The following is a 14,722-nucleotide window of genomic DNA, read 5'->3' as shown; positions in this document are numbered from 1 at the left end:
ACATTTCAACGGTTGCACCAGCTGAAATAGTTGCAACGTAGGCATAAGTTATAACTTAAATATTACACCTAGCCCTTAGTAGGTGTAAAGTCCTCCGTAAAGTAGCGGTTGGCACGGCACATCGCTTTGAGAGGTGGGACAACTTGGCGGAGGAGCAGCATTATACAGCTGTTTTGCGGCGGCAACACGTTCTCCGTGATCGATTACATCCGTTGGACAATTATGATGATCTTGATTTGTACTCACGCTTTCGTTTTCCACGAGCAGAGATACAACGGATTACCGACCTGCTGGCAGCTGACCTGCAACACCACAGTGCCCTCAGTCCCTCCCTACAAGTGTGTCTGGCTCTACGGTATTTTGCCACGGGCTCGTTTCAAAACTCGGTGGGTGACTCCATTCAAGTTAATAAATCTACAGTATGTAGAGCCATAAGATCAGTCGCACTCTCGTTGTGTGAGCGCTTTAACGAATACGTTAAGTTTCCAACTCAGCCTGAGCAACAGAATGTGACGCGAATAACGTTACATAAAAAACAATAAACACAGCGATTGGCGACACAAGTACTTTATTTTCTAAGACGATCGTAATGTGGTAAATTACAAAGCAATGACAATGAAAAAAACTCACCACAGATGTAACGTGACAAAATTACAGTCTATGAAACTAACGAATAGCGATAATGTTATTATTTGGTTAGTGTTAATGAAATATGAAAGCCTTTATCCCAGATTGTCAGCCCGACTGTCATTATGTTTACGTACTTTGACAACACCGTAATAAACACTGAATCAAGGATGGCGCTTTTCCCTGATTGGTCACAGAAAGTGAAAACGTCATTTTCTGCGACAATATTTCAGTTAGTGTGGACTTTACGCCAGTGTAGATAAGATGAACACTACGTCTGCGTGGTGCAACCAAACATCGACATAGATTTAAGATCAAACTATCTAGTTTCAACGTATCGTTTAGTGTGGACTTTACACCCTAACTTAAGAGAGAACTTACACACAGCTGGTGCAACAGGCTGCTGATGTTTATCCTCTCCTTCCAATTTTGCTGTTTTCTTTTGTGGGGGGTGCAATCAGCTGACTGTAGTGAATGTTGTTTCCTTTTTCTTCTGTTTGGAAAAATATTTCTTTAGCACTAATTTAGGTTTTGATTTATTAGACTCTCAATTTCTTTATGAGTTTATAAAATAAATGTATTTTAAGTATTCTTTTGTGTTTAAATTGTTACTATTTGGTTGGTTTGGTTGGTCCTCTCTGCTGCCATGTGGTTTCTGGGGGGAGGGGAGGGGGTTCTTTGTTTGGTTTCGGGTTATTTTTTCTATGTTTTTTTCTGTGGAAAAAAAAAAACCTTTTTCTATAAATTATTTTTCCTTTAGAGTGTTAACTTTGTGTTCTTGTCTGTCTTTCTAGAAAAATGTCTTTAAGAGGGTTTTTCTGTTCGTAGTTTGGGTGTGTGTTTGGAGTGGTTTCACTAGCTGTTATTATGTTGGTTTGGAGAGGGGGGTGTGGGTCTTTTGGTCTGGCTGTTGTGGGTGTGGCGGGCTCTTTCCTTTTTCTTAGTTTGCTGTGTTTGTTGATTAATTTTAAGCAAGTTAAAAACTTATAGTTTTAGATTTTTATGAGTGTATTATTTTGGGGAGAAAAAAACAAAAAAAAGGATTTTGGTCCTGGATTCCCAGTACTGGGCCTCCAGCCTTCATCCTGTTATGCACTATGTGAACCTTATTATTTATTTATTTTATATATTTTGTTACTTAGAGATTCTGGACAGTATTTGTCATCGTTGCAATAATAATAAACATGCTGCATTAGCAGAAAGCAAGTATTTGTCTACTCCCATGTTGATATGAGTATTAAAAACTTGAAAAATATATGTTTAAGGTAGATTTAGAACAGATAAAAAATATGCGATTAATTTGCGATTAATCATGATTAACTATGGACAATCATGCGATTAATCTGATTAAAAATTTTAATCAATCCACAGCCCTAGAAAATATGGATTTTTTTTTAAATTGATGTAAACATGAACTAACAGATTAAATGAAAATATGCATGTAGACTGTATCTAAGACTGTATCGATCGTCGTCCACCAGGGTGTCACCTGCCTCTGACGACTGTCGTTTCACCAGACCACAACAATGGTCAAGTGAAACCAGCCTCTGATGACTGTCATTCACACTAGACCACACAATGGTCAGTGAAACCAGCCCCTGATGACTGTCGTTCACACTAGACCACACAATGGTCAAGTGAAACCAGCCTCTGATGACTGTCGTTCACACTAGACCACACAATGGTCAAGTGAAACCAGCCTCTGATGACTGTCGTTCACACTAGACCACACAATGGTCAGTGAAACCAGCCCCCGATGACTGTCGTTCACACTAGACCACACAATGGTCAAGTGAAACCAGTGCCTTCTTGAACACACCAACAGGCATTTTGGTAGATGCCACAGGTGACGTCTGGGAAGTGCAGGACTGAGAAACCACAGCAATGAGCTTTTAGCAGCAAAATAAAAATGCAACAAAATATTTTGCAGAACAATCATTTTAAATTGAAGACATATATGTGCAGATCTTGATTAAAGGACAGAAACAAGCGCTTACCAACACAGATGTTATAGAAATAGACGACAGAACTGCTTTAATCCCTCCTGTCTACTTGAGCTCACAAAACTCTGCAGTGTTTCCTTCAATGTAAAGCCGCAGTCCAGCGTGGAGAGGCTGAGTGAACGTGGTCTGGACTCTGTGGAGGAGAGTCATGGTTTCAGAGACGCTGTAGAAGGACAGAATACCTGCTCTGTGATCCAGGTACACTCCCCCTCTGGAGGACACAGGGAGCGGGATTTCAGTTATGATTTTGTTGTGTCTTAAGTCAGAGTTCATGTTGACAATACAATGCCCAAGATTTGTCATTTAATCCAAATCCATATTCATATCCGCTCCCTGTTCTGCTGATATCCTGATATGAGACTGCTATACCAAATGCCCCCTTCCACTTCACCTCCCAGTAACAACGTCCAGTCAGACTCTCTCTGCTCAGGACCTGACACCATCCAGTAAATCTGTCTGGGTGACTGGGATATGACTGAGACGACTGAGAGTCACCCGGAGCTCACAGGAAGCTGTGGAGTCCGTGTGGACAGTGAATGCCTGCTGTCGGCTGGATCTTTCTCTCTGTGGCCCCTCTCTGGGTTTTACCTGACGTATGAGTTCCCGTAATTGTTGCAATATAGAGACCTCTGATTATGCTTAAAAATATTGTGGGGAGAGGGTTAAAGTGGAGGGGTCAATGGCTCCCTGGCCCCCCCACTTCCGGTGCCATTGCTGTTACCACACCGTTGACAGTTTTGATGCCATCTGAGTGTGGGATGATGGGAAAATATTATGGCTGTGGAAGTTAACACGTTATTACCTAATTAGCGCAAAATCCTTTTAACGGCGACATTTCAGACTGCATTATGCCGACTGTGAAATTTGGTGGAGGAGGAATTATGGTGTGGGGTTGTTTTTCAGGAGCTGGGCTTGGCCCCTTAGTTCCAGTGAAAGGAACTTTGAATGCTTCAGGATACCAAAACATTTTGGACAATTCCATGCTCCCAACCTTGTGGGAACAGTTTGGAGCGGGCCCCTTCCTCTTCCAACATGACTGTGCACCAGTGCACAAAGCAAGGTCCATAAAGACATGGATGACAGAGTCTGGTGTGGATGAACTTGACTGGCCTGCACAGAGTCCTGACCTGAACCCGATAGAACACCTTTGGGATGAATTAGAGCGGAGACTGAGAGCCAGGCCTTCTTGACCAACTTCAGTGTGTGACCTCACCAATGCGCTTTTGGAAGAATGGTCAAAAATTCCTATAAACACTCTCCTCAACCTTGTGGACAGTCTTCCCAGAAGAGTTGAAGCTGTAATAATAGCTGCAAAAGGTGGACCGACATCATATTGAACTCTATGGGTTAGGAATGGGATGGCACTTCAGTTCATAGTATGAGTAAAGGCAGGTGAGCGAATACTTTTGGTAATATAGTGTATTTTCTATGTGAAATGAAACCATTCATCAGTTTGAGCACCAACACAACATCGTGTCCTGTCACAGCAACACACTGGATTTCAAACTGGCCCTTACATCTCAATGAATCCCCCAAAATTCTGCTTTCATAACAGAAGAAAAATGGGAATGGCGTCCACAATCCCAGGTGAAGAAAATGCAGTTCAGTTCTGAGCTCAAAGTGTCCATCAAAGCTGGTTTCATTTCATCCCAGACACAGGAAAATGTCATAAATGACTTTTGAATGCAGGTATTTCTCCCTCCTGTCACTTTGTCTTTTCTACTGTTCATGGAGGGCATTACAGCACTTCTTTGTGTTTTAGCAGGTAAACCAGTCAAGACATACTGTCCTGTTATTGTCAGATTCTCTTCAGCTGGTTGATAGACTTTCTGGAACGAGAACAGAAGAAACACTGTTGATTCTTGGAAATATTTTTTTTATTCATTTTCATAAACATTCAGTTGGTTGACACACCTAATCACTAAAATCTCATAACAGGCGTTTCTATCTCAGCAGTCACGTGATTCTCACACTCGACCTGTTAAACCAGCATGTCAACACTGTGGAGGAACACATGAATCATTTCCCACTGACAAGAAGAAGAAGAATCATTTCATTTACAGAGCATTAAAAAAAAAATCATAGTTCCAAAGTCCTGGAAACCAAATCAACAAACAGCTGTTCAGCTACAAAGAAGGACGAGTGCAAACACACTTCTGACTCCATTAAGCAGCAAAACAGGAAGAGCAAAAACATGTTACAGTAAATATTGAGTGAAGTTAAGAATCATAAAGAGCCTCTTCAACAGTTTAATCAGTGATATTTTGTTACATTTCCCTGTGAAGTGCAGTTCATTTGGCTTCTCTCTACTGTTGACTGATGGAGTTCAACCCTTATCCACCTCGGCTGAACAGACCAAAATATTTCTTGCTAAATAACAAGAAAAATGGAGTGTGTGAGTTAGTGTAACTCCATATGAGTCACAAGATTTTGAGGATAATAAGTACAAATAGCAACAATAACAAAGGGATAAATGACATTTGACATTTTTGTCCACGAAGGGTCATGGATGTGATAAAAATGCATTACAGGGTCAAATAATGGATTTTCATGCTGAAAGTTGGGATTTTCAAATTTAACCAAAAATTACCCCCCCTCTTGCCAAAAATCACCTCCCTGTGACCTTTTTCTAGAAAGTGGACATTTTTGACCACATGAAGGGTCATTCAATGGTTCGAAGAGGTTCTATTGCTATGGAGTACAGCTGACCCGAGAGAGGACATCCCTGTCTAATTTAAGACAAAACCATCACCAAAACCAAAAGCCCTTAAAGTGGTCATCCCTATCAAATGCCTTTTGTTTGGGGGAGGTTTGATACGAGACCATGTGGCCGGTCCTGACATCCGGTACTGGGATTCAGGAACTGCCAACATTGGCCCCGTCAACGCATTTGTTTGTTCAGATTGAGTAACCTAAATTTTTTTGCGGGTCAGTCTACATGTCAGAACCTGACCCCTGGTACTGGGATTCAGATTCCTCCAGGTACGTTGGTTTTTTGGGCTGTTTTTCAAGTTGGGTTGGCAGAATATTTTGGCGCTTTGTTTTTAAGCAGAGGGCTTTATGCCTGCACCCCCACACACAAGTCTGTGCGTGTGTATATGTGTGACGTCAATGCATGCATGCATACCTCCCCCCATTTTAGTTCCTAAATTTGGGTTGACTATGGAACATTTCATCAGTAGTGTCACCACAGAATCATCGAGGGTTTCGGCCGTTTACACACTAGACCCTCTCCTCCGTGGAGGCCAACTGGGGTCCCAGCTAATGTTCCAGGTTTTTAAGTTACTTTAAGATGTCTTGCCAATGTTTTGCTATTCTTTGCGCCGTGTCGGGTGTCCAGTGGACTTTGTCTGCCTCTGTCTGAAACTCTGTTTGCTTTAGAGGGATGACATGCGGGTATTTTTTGATTTCTAGGTTAATACTTTTGAGCATGTCTCTCTCCTGGATGGTTAGCCTGTCACTATAGTTGATTAGTGCCCAAATAATTTCTGCTTGTGGGAACGTACTTTGCGCAGCTTCATATAGCTGTCCCACTTGCTGGATTGTTTGCCGTGGGACCGCTGTGTTTTTGTCGTTTATGCCGAAGGATAAGATTACTTTGCGGACCTTCTCCGTTGTGGGGGTTTTCCCTTTAAGGATGTTTATGGCGTGGAAAATCTTGGCTCCTGGATAGGAGTCCATTTGAATTTGGGGGCCCAAATCGTTTGGAAGTCTGGAGATGTTTGAATCTCCCATAATTAAAAAGGGACAGCTTGGATGGAGTTGCCAATTTGGTAATTCATTGCCATAATGTTCATGCCTCTTAAGGAGGCTCTTTTGGTTCCCAATTGTGGTCGGCACCGTGTTGGTCTCTAATAAAGCAGTAAGTCTTTGCTGTGCCTTGTTGATGGTGGAGCTGTCCAGCTTTTTAATTTCTTTTTGGACCCAGCGGACTGCTACAGTCCAGGCCTCTCTCCATCTAGTTGTATTAATGTGGGTGATTACCCATTCTGTTTCTCGGACCAATTGGAGGAAGTGTTTAGAAATTTTAAGGAGAGAGGTTTGGAGCCAATCTGCTGTTGCCATGTCAGGCAACTGAAGGCCAAAAGGTTGCAGTAATCCTGCAATTTGTTTGGGGTTACTCCGGAGAAGGTCCCGGTACTCCGCCTGCTGTACTTCACCCTGGTGGTGCAAGTACTTTAGATACATTTTCAAATTTTTGCTAAGGATTTTAAAGTCGTCCGTTGCCATTTTTACAAATTTCTTTGGTTTTAAGTTTTAAGTCTGGAGGAGGTTGTTAAGGGGGTTGAAGCGCCTGTGGTCCCGGTGCAACCTCGCTAGTCCTCTAAGTTTGGACTAGAGGCTGTTAATTTGGGGGGAGGTGATTGGTTGAAAGGGCCCAACTGGTTAGGGGGAAGGTCCGTTTCGACGTGTGTGGTGCGATATGGTCTGTGGTGTGTGTTGGAGCTAACCTCTGGTAGAAGACTGGGTAACGATTAAGGCCTCTGACACCCTGAAGCCGCCCCTCCTGTGTGCTGTCTCCAAGTGAGACCCAGGGGGGTTGTATACTTACCGGTAATAGCACAAGTAGGACTCTTGTTGTCACCGTGAGGTATTCCCGAGTCTACCCAGAACTATCCTGCGGGTTCTCCGTTGTTTCGGGTCCGCTCTCTGGTGTGCAGTGGTCACCCTGTAGAGAAGGGTGTGGGGAGAAGGAGAACACAAGGATTTGGCTTTTATTTTAGCAATTAAAATTGCTGTTGTTTTGGAATGAAGGTCGAAGGTCTAGGAGATTTCTTCTAGGCTTCTTCTTCTTCTGCCGTTCTTGTAGCCTTTTTTTCTTCAGGTGGAGAGCTCTTGCAGGTAGGGTCTTCAGGAGAGAAGTGATTTTTGGGCCTGGATGCCTGGGTTTTTATGCTCCTGCCTGGAGTGTCCCCTCCCCCGTGGGTGGGGCTGTGAACGGCCCTGCCACTGGGGGCTGAGGACCTGAGTGGGGGTTTCTCCACGGTGGCCGCTCCTATGTCCTCAGGTATTGTGGTCCCTCCCCTTGGCTATTGTTCACCTCCCTGTGCGTTTTGATTTCTTGCTGGGGCTCTCAGTGTGTGTTTGGCTCCCAGGGGGCATCTTTCAGCTGGACTCCTGATGTTTATCCTCTCCTTCCAATTTGGCTGTTTTCTTTTGTGGGGGGTGCAATCAGCTGACTGTAGTGAATGTTGTTTCCTTTTTCTTCTGTTTGGAAAAACATTTTTTTCTAGCACTAATTTAGGTTTTGATTTATTAGACTCTCAATTTCTTTATGAGTTTATAAAATAAATGTATTTTAAGTATTCTTTTGTGTTTAAATTGTTAATATTTGGTTGGTTTGGTTGGTCCTCTCTGCTGCCATGTGGTTTCTGGGGGGATGGGGGAGCGGGTTCTTTGTTTGGTTTCCGGTTATTTTTTCTATGTTTTTTTCTGTGGAAAAAAAAAACCTTTTTCTATAAATTATTTTTCCTTTAGAGTGTTAACTTTGTGTTCTTGTTTGTCTTTCTAGAAAAATGTCTTTAAGAGGGTTTTTCTGTTAGTAGTTTGGGTGTGTGTTTGGAGTGGTTTCACTAGCTGTTATTATGTTGGTTTGGAGAGGGGGGTGTGGGTCTTTTGGTCTGGCTGTTGTGGGTGTTCTTAGTTTGCTGTGTTTGTTGATTAATTTTAAGCAAATTAAAAACTTATATTTTTAGATTTTTATGAGTGTATTATTTTGGGGGAGAAAAAAAAAACAAAAAAAAAAGGATTTTGGTCCTGGATGCCCGGTACTGGGCCTCCAGCCTTCATCCTGTTTTGTGTCCTTTCTTTTCAGTGTTTTGGTACAACCTCCTAGGAGGAGAAAAAGTTATATTTTTAGTGGGAGCGTCGCCGGGAAAAACATTTCTTATTAGGGTTCAGGTTCTTCCTGTTAGCCCCATACCACTGGCGCAGCGGATGTCCACCCAGGGACTAGGCTCAGAGGCTCAGGAGCTTGTGAGCTGCTTTAGCGCTAGCTGACGGGCTACAGAGAGCTACTGAAGTGCGACACACAAACATCACCAGTCAAGCATTAACGTTAGCTACCATATGAATTCAAAGCCACCTCTTGCATAATTTAGCGCATGACTTGGTGCAAATATTTACCCGCCCCGTGGCAGGTAGACCTCCAAAATCAACTCCCCAAGGCAATATTTTAGGTGCATTTGGCGAGTGGTGACCTCTAGTTTACAGCCCTGCCTCGCAGCCTTCCTTTGTGGTGTTAACAGCTACCATGCCTGTAGAACTGGAGAAAAGAGAACAGCTACACCTGCAGGGAAATTTGTCCCATGAGACAGAAAATATTGGCCTTTCCACCACAAAGCCCAGTCTATCTCATTCTCATTGTTGCTGTGTGTCTCCTGCAAGAACATGATGTCTAGGCTTTTCTGTGAAATCATTCCTGAAATGACTGCCCTCTTCTGTCGATCCCTCCCCCTCCCTCCCACTTCATTGTGCACTAGAAATGTTTGAGTGTGACCCAGGTACAGTCTGACTCGCTTTTTGAATAAATTAATTTTGTATAAGTGTAGTCCTCCTTACAATGCGGTGGCAGGGTGTCAGATCTGGCAGACCAGGTGCCGGCGCGGTGCTGGCTGGAGGTAACTTCCTCCTTCTTCAGAAAGCGTCCAACTGACAGCCAGAGGCTCCTGTCAGACCTGACTGGCTGGCACCAGGTCTGCTGGATCTATCGGTTGTGCCACGCATACAGACTGCCATACTTTCATTATAAACCGACTTGTTCATACCAAGCGGATATTGGATAACCGCTTGAATTTCATATCTTGCCCCATGCATGCCTCTCTGCTCTGCCGGTCTGACCAACTGAAGCAGCAGCACCCGAGCAGCAGACGGCCGTCACTGACGTAATGACGGTAATGTTTTCAGTGAATCAACAATCGGAGAAAAGATAACACATCAGACACTGGAGTGGTTTAGAGCCTATGTAAGACTTGAGCTTGTTTATAGTCACAAATGAGTGCACATGATGAGTGGAAAAATTTACAATAGAAAAGTCAGATTTGGTGTGAGATTTCTCTCATGAGCGTGAGAGTGTGAGATTGAGGCTGAATGTCTTGGCCAATGCGTGAGAGTTGGCAACCCTGCCAATGGACACCTCTACCACCTGTAAACTTTCCACAGTGGTCGCCAGATGGGTGGCTACATCATTACAATGTAATGTTGCAGTTATGCCCATCTGTTATTTGTTGGGCTTGACTTTATAATTTCAGCCTTTTTTTTTTTATTTCCTACTATGTGCACCTTATTATTTATTTATTTATTTATTTATTTTACATCTTTTGTTACTTAGAGATTCTGGACAGTATTTGTCATCGTTGCAATAATAATAAACATGCTGCATTAGCAGAAAGCAAGTATTTGTCTACTCCCATGTTGATATGAGTATTAAAACCTTGAAAAATATCTGTTTATGGTAGATTTAGAACAGATAAAAAATATGTGATTAATTTGCGATTAATCATGATTAACTATGGACAATCATGCGATTAATCTGATTAAATATTTTAATCAATCCACAGCCCTAGAAATATGGATTTTTTTTAATTGATGTAAACATGAACTAACAGATTAAATGAAAATATGCATGTAGACTGTATCTAAGACTGTATCGATGGTCGTCCACCAGGGTGTCACCTGACTCTGACGACTGTCGTTTCACCAGACCACACAATGGTCAGTGAAACCAGCCCCTGATGACTGCCGTTCACACTAGACCACACAATGGTCAGTGAAACCAGCCCCGTGACTGTCGTTCACACTAGACCACACAATGGTCAGTGAAACCAGTGCCTTCTTGAACACACCCACAGGCATTTTGGTAGACGCCACAGGTGACGTCTGGGAAGTGCAGGACTGAGAAACCACAGCAATGAGCTTTTAGCAGCAAAATAAAAATGCAACAAAATATTTTGCAGAACAATCATTTTAAATTGAAGACATATATGTGCAGATCTTGATTAAAGGACAGAAACAAGCGCTTACCAACACAGATGTTATAGAAATAGACGACAGAGCTGCTTTAATCACTCCTGTCTACTTGAGCTCACAAAACTCTGCAGTGTTTCCTTCAATGTAATGCCGCAGTCCAGCGTGGAGAGGCTGAGTGAACGTGGTCTGGACTCTGTGGAGGAGAGTCATGGTTTCAGAGACGCTGTAGAAGGACAGAATACCTGCTCTGTGATCCAGGTACACTCCCACTCTGGAGGACACAGGGAGCCAGATTTTAGTTATGATTTTGTTGTGTCTGATGTCAGAGTTCATGTTGGGACAATACAGTGCCCAAGATTTGTCATTGAATCCAAATCCACATTCATATCCGTTCCCTGTTCTGCTGATATCCTGATATGAGACTGCTATACCAAATGCCCCCCTTCCACTCGACCTCCCAGTAACAACGTCCAGTCAGACTCTCTCTGCTCAGGCCCTGACACCATCCAGTAAATCTGTCTGGGTGACTGGGATATGACTGAGACGACTGTAATGTACTTTTTACTGGCCTTCCAAAGAAAACCACTGACAGACTTCAGCTCATCCAAAACTCTGCTGCTCACATATTAACCAGAACCAGGAAGAGAGAGCATATTAGTCCGGTCTTAGCTGCCCTACACTGGCTCCCTTTAACATTTAGAGGTGACTTTAAGGTTCTCCTACTTGTATACAAAGCACTTCATGGGCTGGGACCGAGCTACATTGCCAACTCCCTTATTGGCTATGCACCCCAAAGAGCACTGCGATCGTCAGCTGCTTATTGGTTCCCTACAACAGTCGAAAGAAAATCGGGGATGCCTTAAAAAGAAGACTAAAAACCTACCTAGCCTTTAACTAGCTCCTATTTTATTCCACACTGTTGTCTTTTATTGTTTTATTTGCATCTTTTGTTTTATTTCAAAGTTCTCGTTTTTAGCCTTTTCTTTTAAATTCCACCCTGTGCTGTTTTTAATGTTTTATTTTAATGTTTTCAAATGTTCTTCTTTTTATTGTGAAGCACTTTGAGCTGCAATTCTTGTATGAAAGGTGCTATACAAATAAAGTTTTATTATTATTATTATTATTGTTATTATTATTATCTGAAGGCCTGGAATTTATTTTCTATGTGAAATGAAACCATTGATCAGTTTGAGCACCAACCCAACATCGTGTCCTGTCATAGCAACACACTGGATTTCAAACTGGCCCTTACATCTCAATGAATCCCCCAAAATTCTGCTTTCATAACAGAAGAAAAATGGGAATGGCGTCCACAATCCCAGGTGAAGAAAACGCAGTTCAGTTCTGAGCTCAAAGTGTCCATCAAAGCTGGTTTCATTTCATCCCAGACACAGTAAAATGTCATAAATGACTTTTGAATGCAGGTATTTCTCCCTCCTGTCATTTTGTTTTTTCTACTGTTCATGGAGGGCGTTACAGCACTTCTTTGTGTTTTAGCAGGTAAAACAGTCAAGACATACTGTCCTGTTATTGTCACATTCTCTTCAGCTGGTTGATAGACTTTCTGCAACGAGAACAGAAGAAACACTGTTGATTCTTGGAATTTTTTTTATGCATTTTCATAAACATTCACTTGGTTGACACACCTAATCAGTAAAATCACATAACAGGCGTTTCTATCTCAGCAGTCACGTGATTCTCACACTTGACCTGTTAAACCAGCATGTCAACACTGTGGAGGAACACATGAATCATTTCCCACTGACAAGAAGAAGAAGAATCATTTCATTTTTACAGTGCATTAAAAAAAAAAAAATAGTTCCAAAGTACTGGAAACCAAATCAACAAACAGCTGTTCAGCTACAAAGAAGGACGAGTGCAAACACACTTCTGACTCCATTAAGCAGCAAAACAGGAAGAGCAAAAACATGTTACAGTAAATATTGAGTGAAGTTAAGAATCATAAAGAGCCTCTTCAACAGTTTAATCAGTGATATTTTTTTACATTTCCCTGTGAAGTGCAGTTCATTTGGCTTCTCTCGACTGAAAAAGAACAGAACCAAGTGCTTACCAACACAGATGTTATAGAAATAGATGACAGGACTGCTTTAATCACTCCTGTCTACTTGAGCTAACAAAACTCTGCAGTGGCTCCGTTACCGTAAAGCCAAAGTCCAGCATGGAGAGGCTGAGTGAACGTGGTCTGGACTCTGTGGAGGAGAGTCATGGTTTCAGAGACGCTGTAGAAGGACAGAATACCTGCTCTGTGATCCAGGTACACTCCCACTCTGGAGGACACAGGGAGCGGGATTTCAGTTCTGATATTGTTGTGTCTGAAGTCACAGTTCATGTTGGAACAAATCAATGTCCAAGATTTTTCATTGAATCCAAATACACATTCATCCCTGTTCCCTGTTCTGCTGATATCCTGATATGAGACTGCTATAAAAACTAGCCCCTTCCGCTCCACCTCCCAGTAACAACGTCCAGTCAGACTCTCTCTGCTCAGGACCTGCCAACATCCAGTAAATCTGTCTGGGTGACTGGGATATGACTGTTCTTTTGCCATTAATGTTGCTTTTCTGTTCCCCTCAGATAATGACAGACGTGTGTGTGCTGTGTTTGGATCCAGTGTGATGTGACATGAATATTGTAAGAACTCAGCTCTGGTCTTGGGCTCTGGTTGTGGCAGTAGAACATCCACTCCAGTCACTGTCAGTGAGATCTTGGACCATTCCTCACTAAGAAGCTCCTGTAGTTTGTCTCTCAGCTCGGACACAGCTGCAGTCACATCCTCAAAGTAGCTCAGAGGACGGATGTTGATGCTGGGTGAGTGTGTAGATTCACTGAGGCATGAGAGCGAGGGGTAATTCTGTAGAAAATGGATGTGATCCTGTGTGTGTGAGAGCTGCTCCAGCTCAGCGTCTTTCCTCCTCAGCTCAGCGATCTCCTGCTTCAGCTTCTCCTGAACTTCTTCAGCCCGACTCACTTCCTCTTCCTGCTGGGATCTGATCTGCTGCTTCACCTCAGACCTTCTTTTCTCAAGCAAACGGATCAGCTCAGTGAAGATCTCCTCACTGTCCTCCACTGCTTTATCAGCAGAGCGACTGATGGCCTCCACCTCCTGCTGAAGCACCTTCACGTCTTTCTCTGTGTCCTGGATTCTCTGCTGGATTTTTTGCCGACTCAGCCCGAGCTCTTCCTGCCTCTCGGTCCTTTCTGCTGCAGCTGAGACTTTGCGGTGGCCTTCATGTTCATCCATGGAGCAGAGATAACAGATACACTGCTGATCAGTGCGGCAGAAAATCTTCATCACCTCATCGTGACGAGAGCAGATGTTCTCCTGAAGCTTCACGGTGGCTTCCACCAGCTTGTGTTTCTTAAATGGAGCTGAATCGTAGTGAGGCTGGAGGTGCTGCTCACAGTAAGAGGCCAGACACACCAGACAAGACTTGAGGGCTTTCAGTTTCCTCGCAGAGCAGACATCACAGGCCACATCTCCAGGTCCAGCGTAGCAGAGATCAGGAGGAGCAGCTTGGAGTCCCATCTTCTTCATTTCCTCCAGTAACTCTGCAAACATGGTGTTTTTCACCAGGACAGGCCTCGGTGTGAAGGTTTGTCTGCACTGCGGGCAGCTGTAGATTTCCTTGTGCTCCTCTCCATCCCCGCAGTCTTTAATACAGCTCATGCAGTAGCTGTGTCCACAGGGAAGAGTCACTGGATCCTTCAGCAGATCCAGACAGATGGAACAGCAAAACTTTGCCGAGTCCGGCTGAATTCCTCGCTGAGCCATTTCCCCTCTCAGTCACAGTGAAACGTCTGCTAGTTTCACTTTCTGTCAACAGATAAGAGTTGTGCTCCGATCCAAAGCAAACAGCAGCTTTTCCTCACAGTCACTCGCTGATCTGCTGTAAACGGGCTTGTGGGCTCTTGTCCTTCACACTGTGTTGTTTCCACTGTCCGATGTGAGAAGGAGGAAATATCTGGGCAGAATAAAACTCGTAATGTTTGAGGTCAGACAGAAGAGGGAGGGGTTCAGCTGCTGATTCACTCCAGGAAGAGAAGCGCTCTTAAAGAGGCAGTGCGTGTTTAGCTCTTATTTACAACATGAAGTGAAGTTTATG

At 43.3% G+C, this 14,722-nt stretch overlaps 1 protein-coding gene across 1 annotated transcript; it reads right to left on the bottom strand.

Moving 5' to 3' along the window:
- Positions 1–10,509: 10,509 nt before the first annotated feature.
- Positions 10,510–14,430, bottom strand: LOC115361670 (tripartite motif-containing protein 16-like). The gene is made up of 2 exons (XM_030055212.1): positions 12,670–14,430; positions 10,510–10,523 (listed from the first exon to the last, which is right to left on the bottom strand). The coding sequence occupies exon 1, from the start codon at positions 14,389–14,391 to the stop codon at positions 12,730–12,732; it is 1,662 nt and encodes a 553-aa protein (XP_029911072.1). The 5' UTR covers positions 14,392–14,430; the 3' UTR covers positions 10,510–10,523; positions 12,670–12,729.
- Positions 14,431–14,722: the final 292 nt, after the last annotated feature.

The sequence above is a fragment of the Myripristis murdjan genome, chromosome 7, assembly GCF_902150065.1.
Source record: "Myripristis murdjan chromosome 7, fMyrMur1.1, whole genome shotgun sequence".
Classification (NCBI taxonomy): Eukaryota; Metazoa; Chordata; class Actinopteri; order Holocentriformes; family Holocentridae; genus Myripristis; species Myripristis murdjan.
Note: the sequence above shows the minus strand (reverse complement) of the source record. Positions and strands in the feature narration are given on the sequence as shown.

Coding starts and splice junctions, on each gene's coding strand:
- LOC115361670 (XM_030055212.1), bottom strand. CDS start 14,391: ATGGCTCAGCGAGGAATTCAGCCGGACTCGGCAAAGTTTTGCTGTTCC.